This window comes from Podarcis liolepis, assembly GCF_965112155.1.
Source record: "Podarcis liolepis genome assembly, chromosome: 14".
Lineage (NCBI taxonomy): Eukaryota > Metazoa > Chordata > Lepidosauria > Squamata > Lacertidae > Podarcis > Podarcis liolepis.
In genome coordinates, this window is record NC_139569.1 from 37,229,693 (window position 1) to 37,245,045 (window position 15,353).

The 15,353-nt window shown below is 46.1% G+C and overlaps 1 protein-coding gene across 1 annotated transcript; it reads right to left on the reverse strand.

The window, feature by feature from the left end:
* Positions 1-8,438: 8,438 nt before the first annotated feature.
* On the reverse strand, positions 8,439-12,387 carry BCL2A1 (BCL2 related protein A1). The gene is given in 3 exon segments (XM_083475390.1): positions 8,439-8,826; positions 10,756-11,239; positions 11,241-12,387. Coding segments are annotated over 3 exon segments (627 nt in total). The 5' UTR covers positions 11,276-12,387; the 3' UTR covers positions 8,439-8,718.
* Positions 12,388-15,353: the final 2,966 nt, after the last annotated feature.

The window sequence follows — 15,353 nt, forward strand, 5'->3', positions numbered from 1 at the left end:
TCATTGAAATATGGGACCCTCCTGTACTATATACAGGACAGGTGGCAACCCTAAACATGATTCTGCCCACTCAGGACAATCTTACTGATTTCATTTTCCAATTTTAGAGTTGCTTTTCATTATAAATCTAAAGCGCTTCTTTTCCATGACACCCCTCAGTACAACTGCCGAGGGAACTGGATGCTGGGGTGTGCAGGACAGACTAAAGAAAGGGTGTTACTTTTCCCATGGAGCGTAAACAATGAAGTTTGCTCCTACAAGAGGCAGCGGGGACTGCCACCTTTAGACAAATTCATCATGGAGGGTGGGGTTGTCTGGCTAGTAACCATGACACAGCCTTCTACCTCCATTGTGGAAAGTGGTGTGCTTCTCAATAATAGCCATTTCTGGGAAGTGCAGGGAAAGATGCAGTTACTGCTTGTGGGCTTCCCATGAGAGGCGTCGTGCTGAGAGCAGGATGCTGAACTCAATAGGCCATTGGCCTGATCCAGCCCTGCTCTCTTTATGTTCCTCAGGTGATGCCAGCAAATCTCTGAACCTGAAGTAGGGCCAGCTCCACGAAGGCTTCTATCAGATGAGCCTGTGAGGACAGTGGGCCCGAACCCACCCCAATCCAAAGTTGTGGTACTGCTGTCCTAGACTCAGGATTCATCTGTAGATGACCTATAAGGCAGCGGTAGGCAACCTAAGGCCTGTGGGCTGGATCGCCTTCTCAATCCGGCCCACAGACGGTCCAGGAATCATCGTGTTTTTACATGAGTAGAATGTGTGTCCTTTAATGTAAAATGCACCTCTGGGTTATTTGTGGGGCCTGCCTGGTGTTTTTACATGAGTAGAATGTGTCCTTTTATTTAAAATGCACCTCTGGGTTATTTGTGGGGCATAGGAATTCGTTCATTTTTTCTTCTTCAAAATATAGTCCGGCCCACCACATGGCTGAAAAAGGTTGCTGCCCCTGCTATAAGGGCTTTATTTTAGCTTGCTAGAGCATTGCATGAGCCTAGGGTCCAGCCTGAATTTCATCCCACCTTGCCTTGTGTCAAGCCTGAACCTTGTCTTGTCTTCTCACCGTTGTCGGGTCCTGCCCTGCCTCACCACACTGCAAAGTGGAGCAGTTCAGATCTAGAGTTGCCCAGCAGAAGTCTGATGCGTCATTGTTGAGGATGCCCCGGATTCATGTTAGCAAAAATTGCGACAGTATGTGTGTGTGACATCACAGGCATGTGACGCTGCCCCCCCAAAAAAAATCTTGGATCCAAGCCGGCATCTCTGCCTTTTACTCAGATTTATCTGTCTGCAGTGCACGTACGACAAAGCTACAGAGCAATAACAGTTAGGCAAAAGTGGAGTGGTGTGAGATAACAGCTTGGGGAAAGGAACTGGCAGCCACGAAGGAGCCCTGCGCAAAATGAACTCTTGTGACAGTTTCCTGTGACAGCACAGCTTCGATGGGGAAATGAACATCCTTCACTGAAAAATTTCCACATTTTGGCAAGGTGAAGTGGTGGTGCTGCTGACACGGGCGGTATTTATGTCCTGTTCTAAACATGGATTTTGCTGGCGCAGAAAACTTCAGGATAGAAATGTGTCTCCTACAGTTCTGTCTCCCAGACAGCAGGGACTTGCTGAAGCATAATGGCATTCATTCAGTTTCGGCCCCTGAGATAAATGCAGCTTTCTCGTGAGAATGACATTTGCTCCAGAGAAAGAAAACCTCTTGGATTTGCACCCTAACTCTCTTTCTGGCAACAAGGCTGTTCCATATTTTAATGCACTACAGGCAGCCATGACACCTGATTCCTTTCTAAAGCAGATTGTAGGGTCAGTGGGAACTGTGTTACAACCCAGTGTGAACTGGATTGCAAACTTTAAAACAACAGTCTTGCTGTGTATGCTAAGGTGATCAGGCCTTAGGCACACAGCCCTTGTACTTTCTTTGCAAAGGAATGAATTATTATTATTATTATTATTATTATTATTATTATTATTATTATTTATACCCCACACAGCTGGCTGGGTTCCCTCAGCCACTCTGGACAGCTCCCAACAGAATATTAAAAACATGATAAAACATCAGACATTAAAAACTTCCCTAAACAGGGCTGCCTTCAGATGTCTTCTAAAAGTCAGATAGTTGTTTATTTCCTTGACATCTGGTGGAAGGGTGTTCCACAGGGTGGGCGCTACTACCAAGAAGGCCCTCTGCCTGGTTCCCTGTAACTTCACCTCTTGCAGGGAGGGAACTGCCAGAAGGCCCTCGGAGCTGGACCTCAGTGTCCAGGCTGAATGATGGGGGTGGAGACGCTCCTTCAGGGATACTGGGCCAAGGTCGTTTAGGGCTTTAAAGGACAGCGCCAACACTTTGAATTGTGCTCGGAAATGTACAAGGATTTAACGATAAACAACCATACCAAAAATGAAAGTTCCAAAGCTTGCATTCCTAACCAAAAATTTTACACATCTAGGGCATCCTTTACCTTATGGAGAGTAACCCCGAACAAAGGAAAATAGAAATTTGAGTGAAGGAATTATCCTACCTAGGCAAACATATCTCCAATACAGACACAAGGTATCTGAGCTAAGGATCCTTGTAACAAGCAAAATTAGGGATGGGGGGGGCAGGAGTGAGACATGCAAGAAGGAGGTGCCTACAAATACATTCTGTCTTGGGGTTTTCCTGTACAGTGGACCTCAGGTTAAGTACTTAATTGGTTCCAGAAGTCTGTACTTAACCTGAAGCGTTCTTAACCTGAAGCGGACTATCCCATTGAAAGTAATGGAAAGTGGATTGATCCGTTCCAGACGATGGAAAAACACCCCCTAAAACAGCAATTTAACACGAATTCTACTGTTTCACGAGACCATTGATCCATAAAATGAAGGCAATAATCAATGTACTGTACTATAAAATAAATAAGACAGTATTTTAGATGAAAAAAATTAAAATTTATTTCCAAACTCACTGTTTGGAGGGGGCTCAGGGTCCTCTTCCACAATCACAATCGGCTTGGCTCCCGGCATTTGCGGAGGCCTCAGAGAGCTCCTGCGGCTGGAGCCCAGTCGCAGAGACTCTGCAGGCCCCATGGACGTCGGGGCTTGGCTCCCAGGATTCATGGAGCCCTGCAGGCACCGCAGATGTCAGGGCTTGGTTCCCGGCATTCGCAGAGGCCTCAGAGAGCTCCGTAGGCCCCACTGATGTCCAGGTTTGCCTCCAGGCAGCGGCGAGGCCTCAGAGAGCTTGGACAACTTACTTCCGGGTTACAATTGTTCGTAAAAAAAAAAACAACGTAAGTTGAAGCGTCCTTAACCCGAGGTACCACTTTATATCCTTGACATTGAGACAGAACTGCCTTTATGTACACTTGGGATATGAACTCCAATCCCACACAATCCAGAACACCATAAAGTTACACAAGCAGCAAACCATTGCCAAAATACAGGTTTATCTCAATATTGGCCCTCTGCACATGCATGGGAGCATCTGTTACATAGGTCCAAGGAAGTAGCGAAGTCCCAGCAGATGTGACTGGCTTGAACTTCACATCCACTGCCCCGGCCTTCCTTGTTTGCTTCAGGCTCTATAAGCAAGAAACATTCGCACACTTAACTGAAAGTAATGTTGCCTGCTGAACAGCTGCCCAGATATTTCTTAGCTGTATGAATTTATGCATATTGGCAGCACTGTTATCTCTCAGCACACGCTGCTCTGCAAAACTAGCAACTTACATTTTTAGTCTGAACTGGATTAAGAGCACAACTTTACTTAACTTTAAAAATAAAAGGGCACTGTAGAATGAAGGGTCTATGTTTTCTATGTAATAAAATAATTAGTATATCATAAGCATAGATGTCTCTTAACATAAGCGTTGACTGACTGGGTTGACAAATGCAAAAGTTTCTCCTTTATTGTTGTTGTTTAGTCGTTTAGTCGTGTCCGACTCTTCGTGACCCCCTGGACCAGAGCACGCCAGGCACTCCTGTCTTCCACTGCCTCCCGCAGTTTGGTCAAACTCATGCTGGTAGCTTCGAGAACACTATCCAACCATCTCGTCCTCTGTCGTCCCCTTCTCCTTGTGCCCTCCATCTTTCCCAGCATCAGGGTCTTTTCCAGGGAGTCTTCTCTTCTCATGAGGTGGCCAAAGTATTGGAGCCTCAGCTTCAGGATCTGTCCTTCCAGTGAGCACTCAGGGCTGATTTCCTTAAGAATGGATAGGTTTGATCTTCTTGAAGTCCATGGGACTCTCAAGAGTCTCCTCCAGCACCATACAATGGTACCTTAGATTAAGTACTTAATTCATTCCGGAGGTCCGTACTTAACCTGAAACTGTTCTTAACCTGAAGCACCACTTTAGCTAATGGGGCCTCCCACCGCCACCTCGTGATTTTTGTTCTCATCCTGAAGCAAAGTTCTTAACCCGAGGTACTATTTCTGGGTTAGCGGAGTCTGTAACCTGAAGCGTATGTAACCCGAGGTACCACTGTAATTCAAAAGCATCAATTCTTCAGCGATCAGCCTTCTTTATGGTCCAGCTCTCACTTCCTCTCATTTATTAGGGTAGTGAATTTTCTAGAATCCTGTTTAAATAATTCAAGTTGCAATGTAATTGCGGCACTGGGGTGGAGCTTTGCAGCAGAAGTCTAGGGTCCAGCTCATCAGAAAGAGCTGCACCAAAAAAAAAAAATGCAGTCCTTGACGGGGAAAAACCTGGCTCACCCCGATAAAAGGATTATGACCATTGGGAGCATTCTCTGAGGGAATTATGGTTTGAGTTTTCGTGAATAAGGCTTTGAAGGTGCCATACTTTTAAGGCACATTTCTCCACACCGACCCAAAGGTTCTTGGGAACTGTGGTTTACCCCTCACAGAGCACCCTTCTTAAACGGCAGTTCCCATGATTTTTTTTTCAGTTGGGGGGAATGTGTGATTTAAATGTAGAGTATTTAGTGTTTACACAGCCTCAGTTACAAAATGGTGGAAGAGGAATGCGCTACAGCAGAACTATGTTTCGTGGTAAGGGATTAAGGTATTTGGAAAGCAAAAACAGAGCAGTTGAAATGTTTTTTAAAATGTAAACCTTCTTGAAGACCTGTGGATATAAATAATAAGTTGTGCAGGCCTAGTTTGAACAACACATCAGTTTGGTAAAAGATAACACCATTCCTTTGATTTTAATCCAGGAGAACCTTGCTTGTGGTCTCAATGGATCATTTTACTGATTAGCTAGACTTTATTTATTTAAGCCCAGGTCTTATAGATGAAAGTTAAAGTTTATATATGCTTTAGCTGTATATTTCTTGTTTAAAGGCTGGAAACAAAGTCTTGTGTTCTATTTTGAATCCACAGGGTCTTAAAATGTTAATTACACATTAAGCTGCCCACAGTTATTTGTTTCTTAAAGTTGAAGGAGTTTCCCCCATGCAGATTGAAGGCTTGTACCCCAGTATACTTGATCATACAAATTTCCAAAAATGTGATAGGATTGTAACTTGAAAAGAGATTGTGCCTTATGAACATACAAACATATAGTCCTGACTCAAGTTGTTCAAGTATTTTCCTGTTGAAGACCTAGCCAAGTAAATACATACTATAATGGTGGTCTAAAAAATTGGTGGGGGAGGAATTTGCATTTTGTTTGCATTTTAATTAGAAACTACCTAAGTCACACGTTTTGACCCAATACACAAAACAAGACACAACTGTCCTTCAAAATCCACGTTTCTCTGAATCTTGTGGCGCAGTTCTGCAAGCAGAAAATGTGTACAAAAATAGTATGTTCGGTGGGGGGGGGGGTACTCTGAAATGCTGGGATTTTTTTAATGAGGATCCCACTCCTCAAAGTTGTAAACTGCTGGAGAAATGTGGCTGGAAAAAATGAGAAATAGAGATATCAACAAGTATTCTGTCTTAGAAAATTTCCAGTGTGAAACAACTGCCTCTCTTTTAAAACAATATTTGGCAATTCAAAATGGAGGGAAATGCAATAGCAAGGATTGGAGTTGCTTAATCTCAACCTAAGGCTGAGTTATGTTGTTGTCTAGTCTGTTGGTTAAAGGTCAAGCTGAAAAGTACAGAATTTAGATTGGCAGAACTGGATGAACTTGGCTTCCAAACGCTTCCTCCTGTTGCAACTCCTCCAGTTTAATATTTTACTTAGCACCAGTTGTCCTGGAGTCCGCTTGCAAAACACAGAAGTGGAACAGCAACTGTCTCGAGGAGGTTATGCTATGTCACAATGCTTCTCACCCAGGGCCAGATTTCAGTTTGATGAGGCCCTCAGCTACTGGCAGTAATGGGGCCCTTTATATGTTCAGCTGTTCTTTGTCAACAACAAATTGTCACTGTTCTTTGTGTTGAATATACAGTGGTACCTTGGGTTACATACGCTTCAGGTTACATACGCTTCAGGTTACAGACTCCGCTAACCCAGAAATAGTACCTCGGGTTAAGAACTTTGCTTCAGGATGAGAACAGAAATCGTGCTCCGGCGGCGCAGCAGCAGCAGGAGGCCCCATTAGCTAAAGTGGTGCTTCAGGTTAAGAACAGTTTCAGGTTAAGAACGGACCTCCAGAATGAATTAAGTACTTAACCCAAGGTACCACTGCATGCTATATGGTAATTTATGGACCTAATAGGTATCTAAAGACATTTGCTCAGAACAAAATATGTATTCTATCAAAGTAATTGTTGAACTGAAATACAATTAAGAAGTACCGTAGTTTTCCGTGTTTTCCCCTGTTTTTAGGGGCACTGTCAGATGGCAATGGTGGTTGCTCGTGAGTAACCAGTCAGGACTCCGACCTGCATTTTACAGGTTTTATTTTGGTGCAAAATTATTTACAGTGCAGAGCCACAAGTTCATGTCTGCCTCAGTCACTAGCAGAATCCGGGAGTGGTTGTTTCCCGAACCTCCCCCAACATAATAGCTTAGTCACCCCCGCCCTTTTCCTTCCTTCTTTGCGTTTTACACCTCTGCGCAGGGTGGGCGATGGAAGGGCCGTGCTTCCCTCCTGGTCCTTTCCCTCCAGGAGTGGTGCTGAGGCTCCGAGCAGCATCCTCTGGTCCTTTTCCCTCTTCCCCACTGGAGGTGTGGCTTTCCTCACCACAAGAAGAGGAACTGCTTTGCAAGATTTTTGGAGGTTCCCTGTAACCCAACTGCCCCTCTGCTTCCCTATTATTGTTGTTATGTTATTGTTATTCAATACAAAACATTGCAGGCATATATTGTTTCACCTTAACTAATGGCAAGGCTAGGGGGAGCCAGACTCTCCCCATAGAAGAAGCATGTGAGTAGGGGAGGGTTAGCCCTCTGTTACAAGGTCAGAACAGAGGCTGCCCCCCACTGCCTGGGTTAACAGCCATAGAAAAAGAGTCCCTGTGGGTTGGCCCTGCAAACTACAGTTCCCATCGGCCCCAGCAAGCATAGCCAGTGGCCTGAGATGATGGGAGTTTTAGTTTGGCAGCATCTGAAGGGCCAGAAGATATTTCCCTATCTGCCTTGTTGGGACCTACAAAGTTCCAAGTTTTCAGCCACTTAAAACTTTCAGCCACTGAAGTTCATGGTTTCAGCCATTCTGTTTTATGTGTTTCCCCACCCTTTAGCAAGCCAGTTTTCTGCAACCACCTGAGCACGCTCAGCCCTCAGCGAATTGTTTTCGGGACTCCCCTCACTAAGGGTTTTCCCCCTTATAGATTTTCATACTTCTAGGCACATTGTGCTTCTGCAAACTTCTGTTCCCCTAAGCCTGCTGATATCTTCCCCTTGTGCGTAGGTGTGCCAGTGGAATAAGCATCTTAAACATCTGGGGGTTGTGGTCAACTAACGTGTACTCAGAGTACACGTTATTGCAATGGATGGCCATGACTGACTGAGGTTCACGAATCTCAGTGGGTCTAACTCTGAGTAGAAGTAAGTTGCATGTTTACCTTTGGAACGTTGGGAGTGAAGTAACAAGGCTTGTTATAAGTAGGGTTGCCATGTTTCCTAAAGAGAAAATCCGGACACAAAAGCTTGCAGATTCTCAAAGACAAAATGAAGTTTTGGAGTTATTTTTAAGGAAATTCATCAAAATCTACTGGTGATTTCCTCCCAGCCACTGGTTCAGACTGCTGTATTCTGGCTATGTCCAGAAAATTCCAGACGTATGGCAGCCCTGCCTGGACCACTGGGAGGCAGTTGGCAGAAAGACATCATATTTTCCCCTCGCTGATCCCTTCCTGAGTAACTAACTGCCTGTAGATCTTCCCTCAAGCTTTACTTCCTTCCTACTGCTTTTTCAGTATTAAGTGTTGGACTCTCCTTTTGTAAGTTGGTTCTCAGAATGGCCTTGTTTGCCAGGAGTAAGAAACCTTTCTTTATTCTTCAACCAGCAGTCTTAATGGACTATTTATTTCTGCTCTCCTCCGATACATACACACACACACACATGGAGAGAGACCATTTCAACTTGATTATTTGAGAAGATTTAATGTAATCTGAAGGAAGCTGTCCGTGCATCATGCGATAACAGTTCTGATTTACTGTGAATTGTATCAGATGCAATGTTTCCAACACAGGCATACAAAAACATAAATAAATAACAGATAAATAAGTTTGGAAACTGGAAGGACGAAGTGCTCCCTTTGGTTCAGTAAGGCAGTCTTGGTTTTCTAATAGCAGGAATCCTTCCCGGAAGGCATGGCGATATAAATATCTGGTGGTCACCAAGGAACCAAGTTTGTCAGTAATATTGACTGAAGAACGAGAAAGCGGAGATGAGTTTTGTCTTGATGTAGTGCAAGGCCAGCCAGGGACTCTTCTCTTCACCCAACTTTGCAAGGAAGCTGTCCTGCAGTAGGGGAGAAGAATAACATTCTCGTTAGGGGTCAATTTCTTATGACAAAGTGCTGTTTGCTTCCCCTTACCAAGAGGGCAAATCGGTTTGAAGGAAGGTGCTCAGATTATCTTTCTTTTTAAGCCAAGAATATTGCAGTACAGTGCTATCTTGGGTTAAGTACTTAATTCGTTCCGGAGGTCTGTTCTTAACCTGAAACTGTTCTTAACCTGAAGCACCACTTTAGCTAATGGGGCCTCCCACTCCTGCTGCACTACTGGACCACAATTTCTGTTCTCATCCTGAAGCAAAGTTCTTAACCTGAGGTACTATTTCTGGGTTAACGGAGTCTGTAACCTGAAGCATCTGTAACCTGAGGTACCACTGTACCCACTGTTGAATAGTGGAAAAGATTGATGAAGGCCACAGCTCTGTTGGATTCACAGCTCTTTATTGCAGCAGTTAGAACTGCTCCTGGAATCAGACTGACTGCAACCTAGCTGGCTGCTTTATATAATACTAAGTAACTTGAAACAGTAACAACTCACAACTAGCTAACCAATCAACGACAGTTTTCAATCCTTCATTTACATACTGGTGGCCCTGAGTGAGAACTGCACAAGGGGTCCTGCACTAGTAGACAGGCATGTTTTAACATTGCAGGGCAGAGGAATCCAATACGATAGTTGTGCTAACTCACTGTGTAACAGAATGCACAATCAATTCTGCAAGAAAGTTACCAGTGACCTGCTTATAGACTCTCCTGGAAAGGGACCTTCTGCTGGTGCAAATCATTTCACCAGTGGGAAAAATATACTGCTGAGTGAGTTTGCCTTCGGCAGGACAAGAACAGCCCTCCCCTTTTGTTTTGCGACGGGGTGAGCTCCCGTTGCTCGATCCCTGCTCCTCCCAACCTAGCAGTTCAAAAGCACATCAAAGTGCAAGTAGATAAATAGGTACCACTCCGGCGGGAAGGTAAACGGCATTTCCATGTGCTGCTCTGGTTCACCAAAAGCGGCTTAGTCATGCTGGCCACATGACCCGGAAGCTGTACGCTGGCTCCCTTGGCCAATAAAGTGAGATGAGCGCCACAACCCCAGAGTCAGCCATGACTGGACCTAATGGTCAGGGGTCCCTTTACCTTTACCTAATTGTATATATTGGGTGAAAAATTGCTTTCTTTTATCTGCCCTGCTTATCTACATTGCTTGTCTCTTCAATTTAAAATTCAAGCAACAACCGAATGATGCACAATCACGCACGCACACACTGAACCCAGAAGTAGCTCCCAAACTTCATAATGGTGTCATGAAAAGGAGTGGAGCAGGGCGAAATGGAGCGGGCTTATGCACACTCGGCTGACACACGTGGGGGTCCAGAGCATAACCGCCACGCAAAACAAGGATTGCCTGTATTATAGGAAAACAACAAGCACTGTAACAAAACACCATTTACAGTGCCAGCACCTGGCTATTGTTGTGCCACCTCAGAAAGCAATACAGTCGTACCTTGGTTATCGAACACCCTGGAAATCGAACGTTTTGGCTCCTGAACGCTGCAAACCTGGAAGTGAGTGTTCAGGTTTGCAAACGTTCCTTGGAACCAGAACATCCGACGGGGCTTCCGTGGCTTCTGATTGGCTGCAGGAGCTTCTGCTGATTTTAACCCTCAGTGTCTGAGGGGGGAGGAGATGGTCTTTCAGGTATTTGGGTCCCAGTGCCAGATTAGCAAACTGAGTAGGCACCTTTTAGAATCCCCATGACAACAGAGGAACAGTAATATTTGATACTGAAAGAAAATGACAAACTAGCTTTCTTAGTGAGGGAGTGGGTGAGATTTTGACTGCCTAAGGGCCTCCGTGGGGTTTAATCCAGTACTATAGGGACCCAAGTCATTTAAGGTTTTAAACAATGCCCAACTGAGGAAACTGAGCAGCAAACTTACCCAGCCTCCATTTTCGCTGATCCACGTAGCTTTGGTGTTTATAAATTCAGTGACACAGTGGCAAACCGGTTCCACGTTTTCTCTTGTCAAAGGAACTCCGTGCTGTCGCAACTTCTTTGCGATAATTCCTGCGAAGACGAATATTGTCAAAATCCGTCCCCAGTTGGTGTTCCCGTCGGCAAATTCCTGTGCCATCACCTGGCTGAAAATGTGACTGGCCTCCTCGACAGAACTGATCTTGATGGAGCGCCAAAGTGGCTTTATCTTCTCTTCCACTTCTTCCTGAAGCGAAGGTGCTACTCTTGCCAAGACTTGGGCAACTCGACTCGGGGCAGCGTCCACTTCAGCATCCTGACAAACGTGTTTCAAGTAGTCTTGGACCAAAGTGTAAACAGGCTGCAACTGGTTGTTTTCCATTGAGAAACGAGCACAGAGGGCAAAATGCAAGCTTTGACCTCGACAGTGCAGCTTCAAATGATTTTCAGTTCAGAGCTGAACTTAGTAACTTCAGCCTTTTCATGCAGTGGTTTCCTCAATGGGGGTGGGGTGGAATTTTTCGCCACACTTTCAAGAAAGTCCATTTGCATGCAGCTTGTGGCTAGGAAATGGAAGTTTCCAGCGTGGGGAAAAAAACAGGTTTCTAGCTTAGACTTCCCCTAAAATGATTTGTGAGTTCTCTAAATGCAGATAGAGGAACCGTTAAAAGCTATAACACAGCGGAACCTCGGTTGTTGAATGTAATCCGTTTCGGAAGACTGTTTGACTTTTGAAACGTTCAACAACCGAGGCGCAATGGGCGGTCAGCAAAATCCGTTGAAAAAATGGAGAAACATTCCTCAGAAGCCATTCGACGCCCGTTTGGAAATGGAAGCATTCACTTTCGGGTTGTCGGTGTTCGGAAGCCGAAATGTTCGACTTCCAAAGAGTTCGACAACCGAGGTTCCACTGTATATTAAAAACCCAAGTAATCAGCAGCTGCAACCTGGCATATTAATGTTGCTAGATCAAGTAGGTTTACACAGGATCAGATCTGTGTACAAGACAATCAGTGTGTGTGTGTGTGTCTAGACACAGATAAGCATTGCTGCAAGCTGATGTACCAGCACAAGGGTTCATAGAAATGTTAGCATCCTGATTTTGGCATGGCATCAGTTCCAAGACCTAACGCCAACCTCAATAATAGTACTTTGGAGTCAAGAACCAGAGCAGTGTAGTGATTGGATCAGAGTTTTGGATTAGGGCTGGAAATTCTCTGTTTGGTCATTTCAGATGACCTGGCTATCTTCCAGTCTAACCCACCTTGCAGGGATGCTGTGAAGATGCTGTCAGTGAGGGTAAGGACCCCTGTGCATTGCCTTAAGTTCCTTGGAGGAAAACACTGGATATTTGGGGAATGGTCATAGGTCAGGGGTAGAGCATCTGCTTTGCAAACAGAAAGTCCAAGGTTCAGCCCCTGACTTCTCCAGGAGAGGCTGGGAGATGCCCCAGTCTGAACCCTAGAGAGCCTACTGAGATAGATGGACCAATAGGCTGGTGTGGAACAAGGCAGTTTCCCATGTTCTTATGAATGTAGCTGATTAAATAAAGGTGTTGGGGAAAGCAAGCTATGTCATGTTCCGTTAACAGATGAGTAGGACCTCGCTGACTTCTATTATAAGAATTTAAAGCTCTCAAATATAGAATAAATATTCATAAGGTAAAGGTAAAGGGACCCCTGACCATTAGATCCAGTCGTGTCCGACTCTGGGGTTGCGGTGCTCATCTTGCTTTACTGGCTGAGGGAGCCGGCGTACAGCTTCCGGGTCATGTGGCCAGCATGACTAAACCGCTTCTGGCGAACCAGAGCAGCGCACGGAAACACCGTTTACCTTCCCGCCGGAGTGGTACCTATTTATCTACTTGCACTTTGACGTGCTTTCGAACTGCTAGGTTGGCAGGAGCAGCGACCGAGCAACGGGAGCTCACCCCATCGCAGGGCTTTGAACCACTGACCTTTTGATCGGCAAGTGCTAGGCTCTGTGGTTTAACCCACAGCACCACCTACGTCATAAATGCACACATAACAAAATGCATCTCTGGGTTATTTGTGGGGCATAGGAATTCGTTCTTTTTTTCTCTCTTCAAAATATAGTCCAGCCCACCACATGGTCTGAGGGATGGTGGACCAGCCCATGGCTGAAAAAGGTTGTTGACCCCTGGCATAGACCCTCATTTTTAAAGGGAACAGGGAGATAAGGCTTCTCCAAAAATGTTAGAATGCCACAAGTATGTGTCCTGACCAGGCCTGCGTCCCTTACAGAGATTTTCATAGGAAACAGATGTTTCCCTTCAAACAGGATAGGTGGACCTCTAAGATGAGCAACTCATCCCTTGAGCACAAGACTGCTGCCGAAAATGCTTTTAAATGTCTTTAAACCTGCCCAAAGTGCTTTGAAACAGTTTTAAAATACACATGGAGCCATACTTTAAGACCACCACTCCAGCCTGATTCCTCAAAACAGACCCTACCTAACAAAGAGAACATCTGACACCAAGGTTATAAGATATCTCTTATGTTGATGCTGCTAAAGTGAAATATACCTCTTCGTCTACATAATGAAGTGATTTGTTGCGACTGGGGAAGCTCCATCATGTCAGTGTGCTATAATGAATTTATTGCATTGGCTCAGACTTCACTAGATAAGTCTATCATGTGCCGAGCTGGGAAAGCATTGAGATAACACATAGTCGGAATTTCCCGTTGTTCCCTTTTCAAATAAATCATTCCATAAACAGCCAATAGTGCTGATTACGCCTCGCCTCGCTGGGTTCCTCTTGCTGAGATGATCTAATTTGTGCAACTTTGCAAATTGATGAACTCGGCTCCTGTTCCCAACACATCAGAAAAATAATTTATGTGAACGGCAAGGTGTTTGCTTCTGTCTCACAAAGGCATCAGCTGCGTGGGTGGGGATCGGGACGGTTTGACACCAAAGTGTCTGCTTTGCAGAGTCTTGCATTACAGGACCCAGGGTCAGGGCTGACCCATTGGCAGCAGTCCCAAGGGAAATGGAAGCTGGGAACCAGGCATAGGCGCCGACTCCATGGGGCTTGAGGGGGCCCGAGCCCCCTCAAAAATTCGTTTGGGGGGGCTCAGCCCCCCCAATAATCTCGGGCGGCGGTGGGCGCGTCCGCGGCTTTTATAGGGCGCCCGGCGCGCACCAGCTCGATAACGGGCACCGGCGCGGCGGGGGGCGCCGGGCCGGGGGAGGGGGGCGGCCGGCCTGTCTCCTTGGCAACCCCATTGAGCAGCGCCGGCTCCCCCAGGAGGGCCATTCCCCCGCGCCGCCGATCGCCAACACCGCCGACGCTGTGGCTGCCCGAGCCCGAGCCTGAGCCTGAGCCCGACCCGGAGCCCGAGCCTGAGCCCGAGCCCGAGCCCGAGCCCGAGCCCGACCCGGAGCCCGAGCCTGAGCCCGACCCGGAGCCCGAGCCCGACCCGGAGCCCGAGCCCGAGCCTGAGCCCGACCCGGAGCCCGAGCCCGAGCCTGAGCCCGACCCGGAGCCCGACCCGGAGCCCGAGCCCGAGCCCGAGCCCGTCAGTCAGTCAGGAAGGAAGGAGAAATGGGGAGGGAGACGAGGGAGGAAAATTGCGCGCAGGGTGAAGAAAGGAGAAGGGCGAACGAGACGAGCTTCCAACCCAAAAAAGGGCTGGAAGACTGGGAGGATGCAGGATCGGGAAAGAAAGCGACGCCTTCCCCGCCCGCAACGTCGCCCGCTTGTCATTGGCAGCGCAGCGGGCGCCCAGAGGGGCTGGGCACCGGCGCAGGGCCGCTCCGCAGCCGCGGAGGACAGCTGCGCGGCTAGCAAGGTGCGCCGCGTAGAGCGCGGCCCTTGTGTGGCCCGGTGGCCAGGCAAGCTCGGGCGGGGACCCCCATGCGAATCTAAGACGGGAGAAGAGGGCAGAGCAAAGGGGGTCCCTTCCCCAACCTCCGGCTCTGAGACTTCCCTGCGCCCCAGAAAAGCGAAAGGATTTTCTCTTCTTCTTTTTTTATAAATATTTTATTAAGTTTTCAAATACAAAGTTAGAAACATACACTGAAGAAAAAAGTAAAAGAACAAGAAAAAGAAAAAAAGAAAAAGAAGAAAAGAAAACCAACCATTCAACACATTTTTTATATAACTAACTGGACTTCCTCGCATCTCCCTTACCCTGCATTCTTTATAATAAAGATATCAGCAAATTATTACCTTGTTTCGTACCTTATTTTGTACTTTTCAAATACTATACCTCTAAATTTAACATACTTTTCATCAGTTACTTATATCTTAAATTAAACATAGTATTACCTTAGATTTTGACCTTTTCTTACTTAAAATATAATTTCCTGTTTCCCAAATCTAATTGCTGAAGCTATAGTTTCCGAATCGTGTAAATTTTTAACATTCATACAACTTATATTGTTTTTGTAAATAGTCCTTAATTTTTTTCCAGTCCTCTTCCGTTGTTTCTTCTCCCAAATCTCGGATTCTGCCAGTCATTTCAGCCAGTTCCATGTAGTCCATCAATTGCGTCTGCCACTCTTCCAGTGTGGGCAAATCTTGTGTCTTCCAATATT